Source organism: Anser anser (genome assembly GCF_964211835.1).
Source record: "Anser anser genome assembly, chromosome: 3".
Lineage (NCBI taxonomy): Eukaryota > Metazoa > Chordata > Aves > Anseriformes > Anatidae > Anser > Anser anser.
The window spans coordinates 45,514,039-45,535,941 of NC_139722.1; the positions used below are offsets into that span (position 1 = coordinate 45,514,039).

A 21,903-nucleotide genomic window follows, 5' to 3' on the forward strand; every position below is an offset into this window, starting at 1 on the left:
GCAGAAGTTACTCTATTAAGCTAGTATGTTCTCTGAACAAGAAGTTTTGACTAACTTTCAAATAGAGATAAAGAAAAAAGTATTCTAAATAATAAGAAATACATTCATTTATAGTTCATCATAGGTAATAGATTAGATTCTATTCTATTTTTCCAAATTTCAGTTTTCATTAAGGTACATACAAAACAAGCTGTATGTGTGGAACCACACTCATTTTACTTAACTGAAGGAACTGAAGAGTAAGAAGCGTACCTCAAGTTAGGTACTTGAAATACTTCGGAGAGAGAGTATAAAGAATGAAAAAAAACAAACAACAAAATGTCCTCTAGGAATGCACCTTGTGTCTGACTCACTAAAGAGGAAGCCTAGATCTGAAGGTATCTTATGACTTAGGATCAAACCTATCCCTCCTAATTTTTAGGGTGCTGAACAGTAAGTGCAAGCAATTCTGGCTTTCACAACCAACTTTAGGATTTAAGCTATTATTACTAATGTGATGAAGAGGGTTGGAAAAATTGCAAATGGCTCCTTTTCCTCACATTTGGATCCCTTGTGCTAGGAGAGTTTAATTTCTCTCTCCCTGACTGTACTCAGACCACTTCAGAAACTTTAGTTAAAGAGGAATAGCTGTGAGGAAATATTTGCATCACAGCTAAACTTTATTCTAGTTCTGATGTGTGACAGAACTTGGACATAAGGAGAATACTTGAACAGAGAATTTTCCTATTAACAGGAACTGAATCAATAACTTACAAGAATCCTTAAAAGATTTTTTTTAAAGGTGAATGATCAAACTTAGTCATTTTTAAAGAAGAATCAAGGGATGAATCTTGACATTCTAAAAGGTCACCGCATCCATTTCTGCTCCCTTCTAGAATTTCCTTTTAAAATTATTATTCATGATTGAATAACTGAAATGCTTTAAAGTGATGAAAAGGCAGAAAAAATACCAAAATATAGTAGAATTGTATAGATAAAACAGAACAAGCACCTTAAAATAGCAAGACCATCAATAACAGACCAAACAAATTTTACATCTTTAAGAATCATAATCACTTTTAAGATGTCACTGGACATTTCAGTCTAGCTGAACTCCTTTACTTTTATTGAAGAAACCTTAAGTGTGTTAGTAAAACAACATTCTTTTCTTCATTTAAGCATGCTCAAATTTCTGAAGGCTCCTTTTAAAAAAAGTGCGTGTGCCTATGTATATACAGATTTTTATCTGGTTATTAGATAGCTTTTGAATGGTTTTAATATAATGGAGGTCAGTACTCTCAGTCTAAGCACAGATCTTTACATCTTCGGATGTGTTTTCTTTGAACCTGAAGTAAACTGAGAACTTGCAATTTATAATAAAGCAGTTGTGATTAACACTGTGAAACTGAGACCAAAGAGAAGAGTGTAAGCCAAGTATATTATTCTCTTCGTATATTGCGGTCAGCCAAATAAAGTGAGTTTATTTATATAAAGATATGCTTTAATTTCTTGAAGATTTCAATTTGCAGTTATGCAGAATACTTACTGCTTAAATTCTAATAAGGCACTTCTGATCAAATGTAAACGCTAGGTGTTTCTACAGCTTTATCTTAATGATATTTGACCCTCCATACTAGTTCTATTACCTATTACCTTTTGTATAAGGCCTGCAATATTTTCATGTCTAACAGTTCATTCCTCTTTAAAATATACACTTAAAGACTCACAGTAATATATGAAAATTCTATTTTAGATATTTTATGTGTGAAAATAATGCATTTTTTTTTCAAATAATATTATTCCTGTTAAAGTTGCTAGTTGTGCTAAATAATTCAAAAGTTACCTCTGCATTTAGGTTGTCTGCAAGACTTTCAAGAAACTGGCTTTCAATTGGATTCTGCTGAGTAAGAAGAGTCAGGTAATGACTGAGTTTATCATGAGTTGTAATAATGATGCCTTCTCCGAATTTGTCAAACTGAGGCCGTCCGGCTCGACCAAATATCTGCATGACATCTAGAATTCCAAGGTCAACAAAGGAGCCTCTTTTTGCAGCATATATTTGTGTTCCCTGGTTGAGGAAAAGTTAATAAAAATTAACATAAATACACACGAATATAATCCTGATGAGCTGAATACTGAAATTAGGCAAATACAGCATGATTTCAGAAGTGTACTTTAACTAATCCTCTCATAATCTTTGATATATTTAAATCTTTACTATACAAACTAGACTCCCACTAGTGAGAATCAGCTTAATGAGATATAAATAACATTTCAAGTCAATCACACATATCCCCTCCAGCCCCCAAACCCACAATGAAGATCTTGCTATCTATGCTTCTTTACAGTTTTCTTTTAAGACAGATAACCATGTGCAGAGTATATCATCTCTTACCTTAATAACAACAGCATGAGCAGGAAGATTGACACCCCAGGCAAGTGTAGCTGTACAAACTAGGACTTTGATATGTCCATTAGAAAACAAGTTTTCAACCAAACTTCTGTCTTGCCGCAGCATTCCTGCATGATGAATGCTAAATCCATCTGGAAACAGCTCACGTAACTGCTTATTTCTGGATCTCTGTACCTAGAATGGACAAGCATAAAAATTAAATTCACTTCCAATTACAGTACAAGAAGCCCTGTATTAAAAAAAAAAAAAAAAGGAAGGAAAAAAATAATATTATTATGAGTCATATGAAAGGAACTATTTCTATTAGCGTCAAACTTTTTGTCAGCACCAATACCTCACAATTTGCTATAAATTAATTTGAATTCTATTCTTACTTTCCAAAGAATATATACTTCATTGTTCAAAAGAATACTATTTAAAAAATAGAGCTTCATGTAAACCGAGACCCAAATTTAGGGATAACCAGTATGAACACTGAAAACAGACAATTCATGTACTTAAAATAAACTCTTTCAGACTATGCAAGCAGCTAGAACAGGCTTAAGTAGCAGGCCACAAACCATACTTAACATTAAGGAAGGGATACCCTTCCCACCTCCAGCCATTGCATCATCTTGGCACAGTGTAGATTAAGAAGATCACACTAAGATTAAGAAGTTCACACTATGTAACCAAACTGTTCACCTGCCCCTCATTTTTACATTTACATCCTCCCATGCACAGGAGACTGGGATGTCAGTTTGCAAAAATCACAGGTCTTCCAAACTCCCTCCAAGTAAGATCCCCATAAGAATGTCTCCCTTAATTCTGGGTGCTAGCTTTACCATGCTTCCCCTAAAATGAATAGGGACTCAAAGTTAAGAAAAGCTAATATCCCTTCCAAACACTAAAATCTGAAACTTGAATTGCTTTGGAGCGTGGCTTCCAGAAACAACAGGGAAGGAAAAAAGAAACCCAGCCATTTAAACAGGAAACCCAAACCTCTAGAGTTCATGCTATTTTAGCCCAATGGGAACCATTCTCCTTCTTTTCAGAAACATGGGTTTAGGCTACAGCTCAAGTATCACAAAAGGTACAGCTCTTTCATTATAACTAAGATGACAGGAGGAAAGGCAGACCAGTCCTGGTGTAAACTGGAATAAAGGACCTTCAAACAAGCTTGTATGAGCTTAAGTATAAGGTCACAAAGCATGCTTTATGAAAACTCTTTTTACCCTAGGCCCTGGCTACTGGTTCCTCAGATTTTCACGTTTCAGTGTACTGATTTGCCAGAAAAACTACTGATTTCCTCCCATCTCTTTTGAATACCACTGCCTTCCAAAACAGATCACTGCTGGCTATGACACCAGGGGGGTTGTGGTAACAACGACTCTGATCTTTCCCTAAAAGATTTATTATCATTGTCAACAGAGAAACGGTACTTTTCTATAGACTATAGAAGAGTTAAGGGTATTTTAACTCTGGCACTGTACTTTCAGCCCTGTATATTATAGTGAATTATTTCTAGATCAAATTATGTTTTTTTTTTTTTTTTTCCAGACTGTACCTTTACTAGTACCTGACACACAGCCACTGAACGTTGACTTAAGGGATACAGAGTGGGTAAAGTAAAGAAAAACATGGTTCATATTACTGGCATACTGCCAAACATGAACAATAAATCTCTGCAAACACAGAAATACATAGAGATGGGAATGCAATTATAAAAGAGGACATGAAAAGAAAAATACTGTAGGAAAAACATTTTCTTAGCTTCATAATTATCCAATTTCTCAATATCTGATCTTTTCTGCTTTAGCTGTAATTATTTACTATTCATTTAAAGGAAATCAAATTCAGCTTTTAACTACACAAGAATTTTTGGCAAATTTAATTTGTGCTGCAGCGTGTAAAAATGAATAAAAAAGAAGTTGAAAAAGTGGTTGTGCAGTTCATGTACCACTGTTTTATGAGCCAGAGAATGAAAAGAAATACTTCATAAAGAACACAAATGCACCAAGGACTGCATTGATAGTGTATCAGCAACAAATCCCACAGAAGAAAGGCATGTGGAAAATTCACTTCAGTTGCAAAGCTAAGAATAATTGCAGAACAGTAATTTGAATTGATCTTGACTACGTTCAGAACTTGCTGTAAGCATTTAACAATGAAATTAACTTGTATCTTAAATAAAGTAAATAAAGTATGTGGTATGACAACCATCAGAAATTCCAGTTTTTTAGTAGAGCTTTTATTGGTCTCACACATCTATTTTACAGGTATTAATGTAACTATTTTTCAGAAAGCACAATTATTCAATATCAAAAATTACACTCTAAAAATTATCTGTAGCTGAAAAAAGCCAAATCCTGCACTTAAACCTCCACAATTTAAAAAGTACATAACTCTGTTTGTAACCTGATTGCTTATGTTTTATAATGTGGTTGAAAGACAGGCAAATTTACTAACGGGAAAGTAGAATAAAATCTTATGCTATATAGAGAAGGAAACTACTATTTGTTTATAGTTAAAGGAGCTACAATATCACTAATTCAGATAAAGGTACTTGAGAATGTGAACACAGGAAAAAAGGAGGAGGAAAGGGAAAATTTTATGCCAGAAAGATTTGCCATTAAGATGTGGCAATGACAGTCTGACTATAACTCAAGTACTTACAAGCTTAAGATTAATCAATGATGTAAAAATACGTAGTTACAACTATATACATAGAGTTGCATGTTTAGAAAGTGTATTGAAATGCTCCTAAAATCTACCAATTTTTCTAAAATAACATGTTTGGAATATTTAATATTCATAGGTTTTGTCTAAATATTTATTTAATCTGTGATGTGCTAGACTTCCAGGCTGAGGAGCAACCAATATAGAGATGCATTAAATGAAATTTTTCAGACATACAGGACAAACAACCTGTATGTTTTGTTTCATCATCAAAATGTTCATTTGTTTTTTTTTTTAAACATCTAATTTTTAAATGAAAAACTCAAAGCTTATTTTTGACATAGCAAAAAACAAATGACAATCCAATAAAATAATTATCTAAAATCCTGAAAATAATGATGTTTCCATTAACTGTACAGAAATTGACTTGATTTTCTTTCATAAATTTGTGGACATTTTAAATTACAGAGATAGAAGGCAAGTTAGTTCAAGAACAACTAAGTAACCAAATTCTACAAACACTTGAGAACATGTAAGAAAGAAAAAAAAAAGACAAGGTATCTCAGTGATGGCTTGGAAGAGTGCTTACACAACATATATCCATTAATGGCAGCATATCTGCAAACAGACCTCCTAAGATTTTGCTTCAATGAATTGCATGGCTGTTCTGTTAAATCTAGAAATAATTTCAGAGACAACAGAACAAATAATTACTATATAACAGAAGTGAAACTATTAAAAGTTTCAGTACCCCCATCTTTTTTCTATTACAGACTAAAGCATTTTGCTTAAAATGTATATGAAATGGTACTAAGTGTCTCAGCTGTATGGAGAAGTCGTTATGAGGTCTGGCACTGGTCGCCTGATTAGAATTGATTTTCTTTCCTCTACCTTATTGCTCAAGAGGGCTGCAGATTTATGACCTTTGCTTACATGTGCATGTGCATTTAAAATACTATGCATTAAATAAATTCCTAGTTTAGCTTGCTATCACCTACATTTCTCCTTTCAAAGTTTTGAATTTCATGTACTTCTTGATTAAGATATTAAAAATGCTGCAATTAGACACTTAAGAATATGCTTTTATTTTTAATTAGAAATGAAGCACACATAAAAGAAAAAAATATTTAAAGAACCTTTAGGGATAACTCTTCACACTTCCTTACCTTCTACTTGCACCCGGTATCACAAAGGTATCATCATTCATAAAGACTATATGATGTATGCTTTTTGTCTGAATACATCATTAGCCATAAAGAATTAAACTTTCAATAGGCTTATAGATTTTTTTTTCTTATTTTATCTAAAAAACAAGTAAAAAAGAGCAATAAAGCTTGATTACAAGAAGCAGCTACGAATAAGTGAAACTTCAGTTAATGTCTTTTTGTTAATCTCTGATTAATACACTAATCTAGGACAGACTAATATTGCTACTACTTGGCAAAATCACATTTTATTTTTCTTTCTATATATTACTTATTTCTTCTTTATGCTTCCTTGTTTTGAAAATACTTGTTTGCAACTTTGAATGTTGGTCATTTTTTTCCACTAATAACATAGTTTTTGACTATCATGAATTTTCTTCCAGCAAAAGAAATGGCACAGGCTATTCTAGTATTTTTCTCACAATCACCTTAACTACAGCAAAACTTCATGCTTATGACTGTAAGACTCAATCATTGTAATTTCCCTTCTGTGGAGTTCACAATAGGGCAGCACTTGCAGTTTGCTCAGAATGCACCTTCGTATTTGTTCACTGGTTTGAACAATTCTGAGCAATTTATTCCCATCCTTCATTCTTTGCACCCTACAAAGTACTAGCTCTTAATTTTGAGGCCGTGTTAGCTTCATTTGCTGAGTGCTTGCACTCAGCACAGGTATCACAGACATCTAAAACAAACAAAATATCTTTTGCTGCAGCTTTCAATGAATGACAACTTTAATTAGCGTTACTACTGTGTGATGAATGCAGCTCAGTTATTTCCAAAACAACTAATTTGTAACATTCCTAAAGACATCAGAAAAAACAATTCTCTGGCTGACCTTCTGAATTTTTTAAAGTTGCAACAAAATGAGCTTCCTTTACTTCATTCAAATTCATTGTACTGCTGAATCTTCTCTTCCTGTCTCACTTAAAGAATACTGACTCCATTTCAAAATTCGTGAGATTAAGGTAAAATAAGAGAAGTCTTCATCCATTTAGGAAGTGAAGAGGGAAGCGTATCAGAACATCAGTATATATAAGGATCAAGAGAAAGGAAAAGAAATGCTCACAGGATTGCATGATTTTGCTTTAGGATTGCATTCACCATTTTTGCTTTTCAGAATTCACTATTTGAATATTGCATATTAATTAATCTATACAAGCCAAACCATATTCTATTATTTAAAACTGCTGTTTCAAAGGGGAGCGATCAAAATTTCGATAGTGACAAAAAATCAAAGACAAGGGCTCCTTAAATATGAAGTCAAAATATAATAGTTTCTTATTACAGAAAAAAAAACAACACATGACTTTAAGGTACACAGAACAAATATATGAAACGCAGAGAAAATACTAAACCATGATGACAAGCAGTAACACTATCCCAGAGTTTATACAAGAAACTGAACTTGAAGAAAAATATATTGGAGTCTAAAGGGAGAAAAAAGGAATGCATCTGAGGTATAATGATTTTACCTGAGGACTCTCTTTTATGAGTTGGAACTTTTATTTGTATTATTCAACTCGTACTGCCTGCATAATAACTAAGCTATCAGCATTTGTTTCTAGGGCAAGGATGAAGTGTCATGTTATGCAGCAGGAGCAAGATTAAATTAGTATTTTATTAGAGAAGCAAAGAATTAGCTTTTCAAAGAATTTTTCCCTCAAGGATTTAAAAGTTGACTACATTGCTGTGATGAATATATACTAAACAATTGGTCCTTATCTTGTCTTACTTCCCTATCTCTTAAGAAACAACATAAAAAAAAATTTACTTTAATGTAAATTATATTTACATTATATTAAACATAATATATAAAATTTTCAAATATGTCTGTGCTTTAGAATAGGAAGTCCTGTAATTGATGTTAAGAAAAAAAATAAAATCATTCTTCCAAAAAATATGAAATCTAGACAAAAAGAGAGGACCTCTACCAGACACAGCTCCCTTCCTAAGAACTTGTTTACCTAAATTTGTAATTGCCTGACCTGTTATTAATGGTCTCTGCACTACATCAAGATTAGGGACAGAAGGAATGCTACTTTAAGAAGACTTAGTTTATAGATTTCAACAGTTAGAGATGCCTACATTGATGATGTCACGATGCAGGCAAATCGTATAATAAATTGAAACTGGAGGAAGCAGATAATGAGGGCAGAGATTTATTACCTATAGCTTAAAGAATATGAAATCAGAGAAGTTTATTTTATTTATTTATTTATTTATTAAAAAATGACAGGAGATTTGTTCATTGGCTGATTTATGTTGACAGAAATAAAGATGCAGTTATTTACAGTCTGGCTGTAAAAACCTTCTAAATCTCATATAAATGACTTGTCATGAAGCTCTTCTATGAAGTTATATATGTCACTTTGAAGAAGATACTCATCAGTTTAATACACTGGATTGATGTAGTGGTTCTTTGTTGATATGCCCTCTCATTACTTCTCTTGCTCTTTCCTGGGAACAGCGGCACTGGCATCACTGCTCACACTGCAGCTGGTTCCTGTGGAGAACTCAGACTACCAAGAGCTCTACTCAGTGGAGAGGACTTGCATGACCTAGCAGATCACTGAATGTAGAGGGATGCAGGCTGGCCAATATGCTATTCTGCTTAATAAGTATGCACGCTCATTTTCTAAACCTTCACTTTTTAAATATATCTATCTATTAACTTTGTATAGATATCCTGAAGTAATATCTCTGTCCAACACTTACTCTTTTACTGAGTTATAATTAGCGGGTACCTGGCAAGATAGTATTTGAAGAAGGTAATTCTAGCAAACAAATGTGAATCAGTTTGAATTTCTCCTGGAAGAGTCAATAATCTAATTGTCTCCCTCTGGAGATTTAAGTTCACTGTATTAAAGTTAGAATTGTTTAAACCTATGAGTTACTGCTCTGATCAATTTACTGAAATCACCTCAGTAAGTTCTGTAAAGTGCTCTAAAAACACCTCTGAAGGAGAAAGAAAGGAGAGTAGTGTGACTGCTTTGCTTAAACATATTCCTCAGTAGCGTATCCTATCAATATCAATGTAAGGATAATTCTTTGAATGACATCATCAGGAACAGAACTCAGGACTAATTTTCTTTATTATAGTATTACAACTGTTTTTCTTCTGAACCTTCTCTTCTTTGCGTGCATGCAGGTTCCTATCTATTGAGGGTTGTCTCCTGTCAATTTATAATTTATAAATACTTGTTTAGAATAGGAATCTATCTGTCCTTGTTCCTCAGTGGAGCACAGACTGTTTTTCAGTTGTTGCACTAAAAGTAATTCTCTCTACACGTACACACATGTGCACATAATTTTCTCCAGAACAGAGCTAACCCTCTTCAGTGAAAGTTTTAAAAATACTTCAGGTCTATATAACATACTGATTTGCTGTTATTTGTAAAACACAGAGAAAGTCCCTGCAGAGTTCAAAGAATTCAGTTTAAATGTATTTAAACCACAATTAGCAGAACTGTACTAAAAAAAGAAAGGAGGAAAAGTCTGGACAATTAGGAACAACTGCCAAGAAACCTATTCAAGCTATGACTGTCTTGTTCTAACATAACCGTATTTTTATTCAAGCAAAATAATAGCCTCATTTCTTCAAAGCCATAAATTTTTATTTTTATTTTTTTTATATATATATATTTTTTACAGAGCAGGTAGGTGTTTATAGAAATTCTTTGAAGAAAAAACTTGGGAAGCTATTTTTCTTTTTAAATGAAAATGAGTTCTGTAAATATGGACCAAAAAGACTTTTCTGCTTTCAAAAGTGAGGAATGAAGTGTTTTAATAAAGAAAAACATTAATTATTGCTGGAATACTTCTCACACGCTAGTGGTAACTATTGGGAATCTGAAATCTGGCAATTCAGTGATTCCTTGATGTACTTTTTATATGATAGATAATACTGTGGTTTTGTCAGAATAATGAAGGTTTAAAATGTGCATTGCAGTAGTACAGGTAGGATCATTATTCTTCATGTCTTTATGCTCCAATCAGTGAATATGTTCACAAAATACCTATAGACTATCCTTCACTTTTTGATTCACAAGAAAAGATGCAAGACAGAATTTCTGCTATGTTTTTCTGTTGCCCTGGCCTTACTATCACAGATCATACCCTATATATTGCATAATATTGTGTCTCATCCAATTGGCAGATTAAGGAGTGATGAGTGGTATTAAAGAATGGATTGGTATGTTGTCCAGAAACATCTTGCATTATTCATTGTGATCTTTTTACAGTACCCTTGTGTTTTTCACTGAAAAAAGTTGGTGCATGGAGAATGAGATAAGATTCTATGGGAGGAGGAAGAACAGAAAACAATCAGATTTAAAACACTGAACAAGAGTTAAACGTTACATTTAATCTTTCATTCTTCAGTTCTGTAATCTGTAATACAGAAGATAAAAGCATTTATGGACCTCAGTGTTGAGAGAAGCTAAGAAAACTTAGTATTGCTAAAATATTACATTTCTGAGCAAGCCAAACAAGCCAAGAATGAAAGAATCATAAATGCAAATTTGACCGTGCACAAAAGATGGCTTTGTAACAAGTTACTGGGGATGTAGACATAGTTTCAAATTATCTCACGTAATGCCTAGCTGTTATAAAGAAAAAAACAAAACAACAAAACAACAACACACCTATTTGTATAGATAATACACTAACTCGAGCCAGAATTTAATAACATGGACCAGTGTAACTTAATATTTCAGATAAAGCCAGACTGAGGTGTCTATCTTACAACTGAAGGAATTAATGATACTCAGGTACAAGGTTTAAGAACTTAAAATGAAAAACAATTCTATGTAAACACAAACGGGAACCAGCACTAGGTTTAGAAAGGAAATGTTCATAATGACCCAGCTTAAGCACCATCAATGAGTGAAAATACAGGAAGACTAAAATACACATTTAATTTGCTAATTAATTTTCTTATTTTGTACAATGATAAAAATATTTCTATTGTTTACAGAAAATGCAATATAAATTATGTAAAGACATTTTTGCTTCAGTATGATGTAAATCTGGACTTTACAGTGAACAGAAGTGTTAAAATATTTCAGCTCACCGATAACATGAAAATGAACATCAATTAAAATTGAATTAATTTTATAACAGGATTTTCAAATGCATGCAAAATCATATAAAGCTTTGGTTTTCTTTCCCATCAATTTGGAATCACACTGTTCTCTCCCTGGGAATAGATGTATGAAACATATAAAATGCAGAAAAGTATCTATACTTCTCTGGCCCTTGAGACAAGAAGCTCTTCTGTCATATTTGTTAACCACTTGGACTGCAGCAATGAAGGAGTCATCGGTCTTGGTCCATTTTTCTGGCAGCAGAAGGTGTTTTCAGTCTGCTGTTATAAAAACTAGCCAGTAGGGAACACACAGAACAATGAAAAGAAATTGATACTGGGAGAGTTTGATGACATGCAAGGGCAGCATGGCAACAGCAAGGATGAATTTGTACTGGTTTCAGTTCAAATACTGACATCCTCTGGAGACCTAGTTAAACCTTTTGTTGCTGTGCTTAACTGTGTAGAAATTTCAATATTTCTGCTTCAACAGAAATCTGATATTGCATGGTTTCTGTAGAAGTATTTGTTATATTTGAGAACACCCCCTTTGCTTCTCCGTAATACTCAAAACTGCCACTCTGCTGAGCCATGAAAATAAAATCCATCTGTGAACATTAAGCGTATTTCTCATTTCATAATTAAACTATAACAGTCCACAGCAACTTCACAGCTATGCAAAGTGACATATTGAGGATTCTTCAGAAGAAAGGAATTTCTCTTTAAAGTTTTGTAGGTAATTGTAAATGTGCAGTATGAATTAATAATCTATAGGGTTTTCAAACAACTTTAGACCAGCATCAGTATGTGGGACCATGAAAAGCTGAAATTTATCTTAAAACAGGAAAATAATTGTTTTCTTTTAGAGAGAAATTGTAAGTATTAATTGTCTTTTGTTTTGGTATTGTGGCTTGATCTTTTCACTTTTCTAGCTCCTGCCCTACAAGATGGAAAAAAATAAACATAATATCAAGCAGAAATGATAAAAGAAAATGTAGAATAAAAGCAGTTCCTATACTAAAAAAGTCAAATTATACTCTCAATTCATTAATTGACTTGAACTATGTAATCTCAACTTTAACAAGAAAAAACTAGCACATCAGAACATCTGCATCATGATAAAAATATTTTTCCTTGATACATGTGCAATACCCAGACCCATTAAAAAAATGAAAGAAAAATCATGATGTAATTAGCACCCCATAAAAGGTTAGCATACTTTTTTTGTGCATTAAGAATGTATTATCTCTCAGAACCAAAGATGTTTTATTCCTCCTGTCTCTTTGCTATTCTACAAGAGTTCCAAGGATTTGAGATGTAGCTCAGTGTCACCAAATGTCAAATTTTACAAGAAAAACTTCTGAAAAATCTTCAAAGAAAATGAAAATTTATGGATGTTTATGATTTTCCATATGTTCATATAGTCTCACCTGATTAATTATGAGTTATAATTATCTTAGTACTAAAAAAAGAAAACCTATTTAGAAATTAATAGACCCATAAATTGTGGGACCTGGTTTCCTGTGAATTTTTTATTCCTTGTGCCCATGTCCTGACTCAAATGCACACCCTATCAAATTTCCATAACTTTACCTCTCTCAGAATTATCTCTTTGCCTTACCGTTTCATAAATTTTTCCACTGTATGCTCAGGACAAGAAACATTTCATAGGGATACATATCATCCGTAGGACTTATGATCAATGCTGCAGTCAGCTTATTATCAACGCCTTTGACAACTGTGTTGACTTTTTCATTAATTTTATTTCAAATTGCTAGCAGGCTGCTCTCACAATCTCTGCTACCTCAAAGTACAACTGTAAGCCTGTGGACTATTAAAAATCGTTCAAAGTCAGATTCAAAGGTAACACTGTGTCTTTACACACCTGAAAGGGCACAGAAGTAGCATCTAATAAGTGGTGTAACAAGAAGGTTTATATTACTTGGGTCTTTTGGCCAGCAGACTTGGGAATTTAAAGACAGATTGTCAGTTAAACTGAGGCAACTATTAGGCTTTTTACCAGAGGAAACCAGCTGCTCAAAGAAAGAAGCACTCCACAGAGCTTGATTTTACAATGAGATCCTGTTCAAATGAGGGATATTCCAACAGACCTCTGCTAAATTATGAGATCCCTTGGAAGAAAAAGGTTTTAATATTTATTATGCCTTTCTCCTTTACTTTATTAAAAAGAAAAAAAAAAGCAAAACCCCAACAACAAAATCTCTCCATATCTAGCCTTTATAGTCCCATTATTTTATGTCAATTACCAATTTTATGTTTCATACTTCATGAAGCCTGCAAGATAATTGCTTTGTAAAGTTTAAAAATCATAGAGATAAGACAATTATTTATAATTAAATTTGGCTTTGAGAGATTGTATTCTACCTCTACCATAATTTAAGCATGTACCTAGCACATACAGCTGACATCTTTGAGCAAAGGAACACCTATCTTCTTTTGTAAATCATTTTTACAATCTATTTACACAGATTTTGAGAAAAAAAATATTGTGTCAATGTGAGTTTAACCATCTGCTTTGTAAACTAGATTAGAAATCCTCTGTAAAAACTGAGGAGCTCACTATTATTAAGATACTGTAATCTGTACACCATTATTTTAAAGCCGGCTAAAAAGTTTCTTCAGCAAGCTTACACACAGAGAACATAGATTTTAGAGGAAATTTAAGAAAATATCTCATCTATATCAAGTATACCATGGAGAATTAACTACACGGTGGAGGGAAAAGTAAGGAGATTACTACTTTCTCACTTAATGCAGTGCATAGCAGCACAAAACAGGTGACAAGGGAGTTGCTGTGCTGCTTCGGCAGACCCTCTCCAACCTGGATTAATTTCCAGTTTCCATATTCTGTTTACTTGTTGTGCATACATTAGTGCTAATGACTGTTGAAAGTGTTAAATACCATACTGTGAGCTTCATTTTTAAAAATCTTTTAATTATATGAAGTCTTCTTTACAATTAATATTCATATCTGTTAAAATTATTACACCCTTCATGCATTTCATCTCTGAAAAAATATTTCTCATCTCACAACTTTGCCTTCTATTAAAAGCAGCCCAATCTCAAAAGGCTTTGCAAAACGCTTTACCTAGAATTTGAATTCGTATCTGTAATGCTGCATTAGCTGGGCTGTTAGGACACTGAGTTTGACTTGATGATCCTTTTGGGTTCCTTCCAATCATATCCTATGATTCTATGATTCTATAAGGAAAGCAAATACTAAACAATATCCACTTTCCTTAAAACTAGTATATCTGTGTAATTTACTGCTCTAAGTAAGTAATAACATTTTAGAACTCAATATCACAGTATCACAGTATCACACATTTCTAGGTTGGAAGAGACCTCAAGATCATCGAGTCCAACCTCCGACCTAACACTAAGTACTCCACTAAACCATATCGCTAAGCTCTACATCTAAACGTCTTTTAAAGACCTCCAGGGATGGTGACTCCACCACCTCCCTGGGCAGCCCGTTCCAATGCTTAATAACCCTTTTGGTAAAGAAGTACTTCCTAACATCCAACCTAAAACTCCCCTGTCGCAACTTTCGCCCATTCCCCCTCGTCCTGTCACCAGGCACGCAGGATAACAGACCAACCCCCACCTCTCTACAGCCTCCTTTAAGGTAACTGTAGAGAGCGATAAGGTCGCCCCTGAGCCTCCTCTTCTCCAGGCTGAACAAGCCCAGCTCCCTCAGCCGCTCCTCGTAAGACTTGTTCTCCAGACCCCTCACCAGCTTGGTCGCCCTTCTCTGGACTCGCTCGAGCACGTCCATGTCCTTCCTGTGGCGAGGGGCCCAAAACTGAACACAGTACTCGAGGTGCGGCCTCACCAGAGCCGAGTACAGGGGCACAATCACTTCCCTAGCCCTGCTGGCCACACTGCTTCTTATACAAGCCAGGATGCTGTCGGCCTTCTTGGCCACCTGAGCACACTGCTGGCTCATATTCAGCCGACTATCAACCAATACTCCCAGGTCCTTCTCTGCCAGGCAGCTTTCCAGCCACTCATCTCCCAGCCTGTAGCGCTGCTTGGGGTTGTTGCGCCCCAGGTGCAGGACCCGGCACTTGGCCTTGTTGAACTTCATACAGTTGACCTCAGCCCATTGCTCCAGCCTATCCAGATCCTCCTGCAGAGCCTTCCTGCCCTCGAGCAGATCGACACACGCACTTAGCTTGGTGCTGTCTGCAAACTTACTGAGGGTGCACTGGACGCCCTCATCCAGATCATCGATAAAGATATTAAAGAGGACCGGCCCCAGTACCGAGCCCTGGGGGACACCACTAGTGACCGGCCTCCAACCAGATTTGACTCCATTCACCACAACTCTCTGGGCCCGGCCATCCAGCCAGTTTCTAACCCAGCGAAGCGTACGCCAGTCCAAGCCCCGAGCAGCCAGTTTCTTGAGGAGAATGTTGTGGGGAACGGTGTCAAAAGCCTTACTGAGGTCAAGGTAAACCACGTCCACAGCCTTTCCCTCATCCACCAAGCGCGTCACTTTGTCATAGAAGGAGGTCATGTTCGTCAAGCAGGACCTGCCTTACATAAACCCATGCTGACTGGGCCTGATCGCCTGCTTGCCCTGCAAGTGCCGCGTGATGACCCTCAAGATAATCTGCTCCATGAGCTTTCCTGGCACTGAGGTCAAACTGACAGGCCTATAGTTCCCCGGGTCTGCCCTGCGGCCCTTCTTATAGATGGGCGTCACATTGGCTAGCCGCCAGTCAACTGGGACCTCCCCCGATAGCCAGGACTGCCGATAAATGATGGAAAGCGGCTCGGCCAGCTCCTCCGCCAGTTCTTTCAGTACCCATCTCCATGCTGTTTTAATGGCAAAAATAACTGAAGTTGAAGTAAAAATATATATATACAAATAAAGGTGTGTGGTTGAAGAGTGAAAACATGAAGAGTAAAAACTAGTACTATCCATGTAAAACAGCTCTATAACTAACACATTGCAATTGCTTTTAAAATATGTTAATAGCTTTCCAATACGGAAGAAGAGAAACTTTCCCAGAAGGCACAGAAGTGAACCAAATGGCATGGTTCAGTGCTAAAGCAAACATCAAATTCGTGGAGTTTTGTAACACACACATACTACAGGGTTATTACCAGTACATCAGATTTCAGTGGTTTCAAGATGGTATTATTGTAATATGAATTAAAATCAGAATAAAAGGAGAGCAGAATTTTTGACTCAACTAATCCCTATGAACTTTTAATTAGATTAGAGTGGCAAACATTTCTACAGCTTTTACTGTTTTGCTTGATTTTCTCATACACTTTGAAAGCCAATATAAAATATTATATAATAAATAAAATGTAATTGATAAAAATAATATAATATATAATACGGATAAATAACAATATATAAGATATATCACAAAAGCAAACTTGGTGATCATATCACCTTCACAAATTGGTTTACATATCTAAGAATATTTTACTTTGCAAATTCCAATCTAAATGTCTGAAGCTATTTGGGGATTTCAGACATTTTTAAAATTGTTTTTTGAGCTCCAAATATGGAATGGCTGATTATCTTGCCCCAGAAGTTTTACACAGAACAGAAACACAGAGGCTACGCTTACTTACAGCACTGGTATTATCTCCACTATCCCCAGTGACCATTCACTGGAGGAAAACCTATTGTGCCTCTCTTCTGTGATAGCATCAGACAGCCTTTCTAATCAGATTTATAGAAACAGACTGACAACTTACAATTTTGGCACAGTCTTTCAATCTTGAGAGCAACCTAGAAAAGATTTCCTACTCCGTTTCTTCTTTCAGAAGACATCACTTGAAATAACTCGATAGTTCCATCATATTTGTTTAATCTATACCCTGCTAAAGCTGAAGATAAAAGGGCCAGCTAATGCTGTCTGATGTGGAGAAATGGCCCTAGAAAGTAAAGTAACTGCCAGCCATACCATTTGAGACAGGCCAACCTGCCAGCAGCTTGATACAGCAGGGCTCGGTTTGAGATTATGACACCTACGCTGTAGCTGTCTACACGCAGTTTTGTAAAGCTGAAGTAGGAGTCTAAGCACCCTTCACAGCAGACAGGCATCAGGCAGTGGAGGCTTCTACAGCATTTCTGCCCCCTGACTGCCGTGTCTGCCCAAGGTTGAGCTCAGTCATCCTCTCCCATCCAGGCTCCACCGCCTGAAACACACTGAACTCCACCTACTGAAACGGGAACTTAGACACACCACGCATTTGTAGGTACCGTGTGCAGACTACTAAAACCTCTGTGCTACATCTCACCCTGGAAACCACTCAGCTGGCATGTTTCTGATTTAGACTAATGACCAAAAACTATCCAGGAAAGAAACAGACAAAATAGACCCTCAAATGACTTTACATTGCAACAAATTTCTGTTGTAACTGACTCAGGTGGCATTGTATCAACACTTCCAGATGGCATATATCAACAATAGCTCTTAAATATCACTTACTATTCTGAGTAAATTGGAACCTACTTGAACTTGCATTATCTGTCCTCACACTAATCCCTGCTTATTCTGATACCAAATACTTCCTCTCACAGAGAAACTGAAGGAACAATTGAAAAGTTAATGGCCCTACACATGAAAATTGATCACATCATCCTGTGGCTTTAAATGCCTGAACATAACAGAACCACAGATTATACTAAAAATAGGAATTGAGAGTTTACACTGTTTCTATTGGTGACAGTGGTAACTTATTCAGAAGGCATCATTTATCATAAAGTCAGTTCATCCTCCTTAGAAGCCCCAAATATAAAACATGCATCTTCCCATAGTATGTTACATTGCCACAGCCCTTCCCTTGCCATGGACAAGTCCTCTGGAGGGGAAAAAAGGTTTCCACTAACACAAATATTGAGTTGTTCTATTTACTGTTAACTCTTATTCCAGCAATCAAACCAATTATTAATTAATGGATCTGGAAAAAATAAATGCTTAAAATTGTTGGATAAAAATTTTTAGCTTGCTAAAACATGCATTGTTTTACCAACAGTGAATGTAGCCCATATATTATTATACATGTACTTTATACATATATATATATACACACACTATACAAATATATTATACATTATACTCAACTAAAACTTTTCCATGCTGTATTATATACTATGGTCCATTAATAAGTACAAGAAGAGAAGCAAGAAAGAAAGGAAGGAAGGGAAAGAGGGAATAAGAACAAGTTATCTCCAAAATTTCATAAGAATGTAAAGAAGCCATCCTTCCGGTCAAACAGATTTTCATATTTTTTCAGGATTAAGTATGAAGGCAGAGTCCCAAAGGCTCCTGGAACTTTTCATTTCCCCATGTTCTTACCACTAATATGTAGGCTAATTGCCTGCATAAGCACATCATGAGGGACCATTTAAATTCTAGCCATCTAACATGGATGATGTAAATTATGATTTAGAGGAGCTATTTCTATCCATTTGCTATATTGACAGACTCCCAGCTTCAGGTGCTGTGAGCTGCATTTCAAGCTACGTGCCTGTAAGTAGAATGCATTTATGTCCCCCTGCCCCACAGTGACTGCTCACTTAACTCTTACTCATGAAACAAACAAATATTAAAAAAAAATTATTAGGTTTATTTTTAATTTTCATTCTTCAAAATGCTCTGACGTGAAACAATGAACAATAGAATAACAGCCTACAAAATCAGCAGCATGGATATGCATTAACCAGTACGGCCACGAGATGGCTCTCAATACTCAAATTTAAAACTATAATCGAGATGAACTACAACAATCCCAATTAGCTTTCCCCCCTTATTATTAGTGACATATTTCAACACACTTGTTCCTAGAAACATTTTTCTATTTCCACAATTGACAAAGACTTTGAAGATATTTCAAATTTACTTTCTGCCTTAATGCCACAAATCATTTTATAAGGAAATCAAATGAGATTTCCAGCCTATGCATAACAGCAACATTTTCCTGTAGTCCCATAATCTCCCCAAAATTTAAGTCCTCCTGATAGTTGACGTTCATATATAAATAAGTGAAGTAATTTATTTGCCTTTTTTTTTTTTTTAGTTAGTTTTCAAATATTTACTAGTTCTGTCTCCTAAAAACTGCAAGAAACTTTATATCACAACATGAATTTCATAGAATGGCTCAGGTTGGAAGAGACCTTAAAGATCCCCACCAACCCCCCTGCCATAGGCAGGGACACCTCCCACCAGACCAGGTTGTCCAAGGCCCCATCCAGCCTGGCCTTGAACACCTCCAGGGATGGGGCAGCCACTGCTTCTCTGGGCAGCCTGTGCCAGTGCCTCACCACCCTCTGAGTGAAAAATTTCCTCCTAGTCTCTAATTTAAATCTCACCTTTTAGTTTAAAACCATTCCCCTGTGTTCTGACTGAGCAAAAAGTTGTTCTCCATCTTTTTTATAAGCTCCCTTTAAGTATTGAAAAGCTGCAGTGAGGTCATCCCGGAGCCTTCTCTTGTTTAGGCTGAACAACCCCAGCTCTCAGAATTTCTCCATAGGAGAGGTGCTCCAGCCCTCTGATCATCTTCACGGCCCCCTCTGGACCCATTCTAACAGATCAACATCCTTCTTGTGCTGGGGGCAAGGAATTTGTTGGGAATTTGCATGTGGATAGAATCTTATACATCTTGCCTTTTTTCCAATATGCTCTAGCTATATTCTTTATGTTCTTAATTATCATTTTGCTTTTCCTTTTACAGGTTTATTAACAGTTGAGGGTTTTGTCATCAACCTTCCACCTATTTCCTTAGTCATTTAGTATCATAAATATCTCTGTTTACATGTAATGTTTATCTTTTCCACAAGTGGAAATCTGAAATTTAAAGAAACTGGACTGTGTAGGAGGAAAAAAAAAAGTATTCTTAATAAATAAGGCTATCAGGCTATAATTTTCAAATGAGTGAATAATTACTTGATTCTGCTAAAAAAAAAAAAAGAAAAATAATGAACATAATTAGTTTTCTGCATAAATACTAATGTATAAGATGGAATTTGTGTCTAATTAGTATTTTAAATAGGACTGTGGCAGGGTGCTGTGCAGGATTATGAGAATGGCAAGCATTCAAAACTCACCCAATAGTTAAATATTTAGGATCAATTCAACTGGAAAACAGTTCATAGAATCATAGAACATGACAAACATAAAACTCTAATAGGTGAGTCGTAGCTAAGTGAGAGAGAACAAAAGAAACAATTCATAAGATGAAATCTTTCATAAGGGTTCACATTGCTTTTAAATCATGGTACTAACACAATGGTTGAAAATAATCAACTACAATTATTCCTCTCACGTGTCACTATCAATGAATGAATTCTTCAGACCTGTATGGTACTGTGAAAGAATAGAAGTCTCTTACAACCATTGTCTTGGATATATTCCTTGGACAAGAGATCTCAGTGGTTACTTCAAGGAATATGCTCCCTCACAAGAACAAGATCTAAGAGAATACTTGAAAATAATTGTTATAGATGTTTTGAAATTATATGCCATGAAGCAAGAAAAGAGACATGTTTTTAATGTGATGTTGCAACACAAACATTTTTCTACTGTGCTGTAGCTACTGAATCAAGAACCCAGAAAACCATTCCTGAATGTAAAGGTCATTAAACAAATTATATGTAATACTGTTAAGTCTATATGAATGATTTTAACCTATGAATCACTGGGACAGACTCACATTTTCTTATTGCTTTCAGTTCCAGAAGCTAGCTGAAAATCCACATCTGCAAATACTTGAAAAATTGTGCTGTGTTTTTTCTATGAAACACTGTTTTGTGCTGTATTATCTTGTGTCCTTACTGCTTAAACCAAAGCCAACAGTTTCTTTCCCATTAGCTTCAATAGGTTTTTCAATTGGACCCTCAGCTGCAAACCAGCTAGGACTTCATTCAATTATTCAGCAATACTACAGTTTAAATGAAAATGTGGCAATACGATGCTAAAGGTCTCAAACTCTTTTCAGATTTCTGATTACTGTCCTTGATAAACATGTGGCACAATACTTGAAAAAAAGTGATCTCTAGAATCAAAGACTGCACTGGAATTCTGTTTGATTACAAAATGCATGTATACTGAAGCCAGAAGTACCTTCACAGACATAAAATGTGCAGTATCTTTCATCCTTGATGCAACTGCCTTTGAATTGAGAACTAAGTGCTTTTCAAGTTTTATTACAAAGACACTAGATAAATGCTTTTGCAAAGATCTTGATTCTCTAAATTCTTGACCCTAAAGGTTTGCCATCCACTACTAGGTTTTTGGCATTTTGCCAGCAGTTCTCAGTATTTTAGAACTTCCAAATTTATAAGCCAACTTATCCATTTATAAGCCAACTCATAACTTCACGTGTATTTTTTTTGTCCATCTAAAAAAGAAAGATAGAGTAGAATCCCTAGTACAGTAATTACTAAAACAGAAGGTGTAATCTTAAACGTAGAAATTATGAGTTCTGCACTTGGCAAATTTAATTTTCATCTCATAGTTGTGTTAATACTCAGCATTACCTATAGAGAATGACAGATCCTGTAGTAGTTA

At 35.3% G+C, this 21,903-nt stretch overlaps 1 protein-coding gene across 5 annotated transcripts in view; it reads right to left on the bottom strand.

Annotated features, from left to right (window-relative positions):
* ASCC3 (activating signal cointegrator 1 complex subunit 3) overlaps nucleotides 1-21,903 on the bottom strand; it is a 282,651-nt gene that overhangs the window by 101,137 nt on the left and 159,611 nt on the right. For all 5 annotated transcript variants that reach the window (XM_083831844.1, XM_083831841.1, XM_083831842.1 and 2 more), the window contains exons 15-16: nucleotides 2,375-2,566; nucleotides 1,823-2,047 (exon numbers count right to left, since the gene is read on the bottom strand). In XM_083831844.1, the coding sequence (XP_083687970.1) occupies nucleotides 1,823-2,047; nucleotides 2,375-2,566 (417 nt within the window). The remainder of the gene's footprint in view (nucleotides 1-1,822; nucleotides 2,048-2,374; nucleotides 2,567-21,903) is intronic.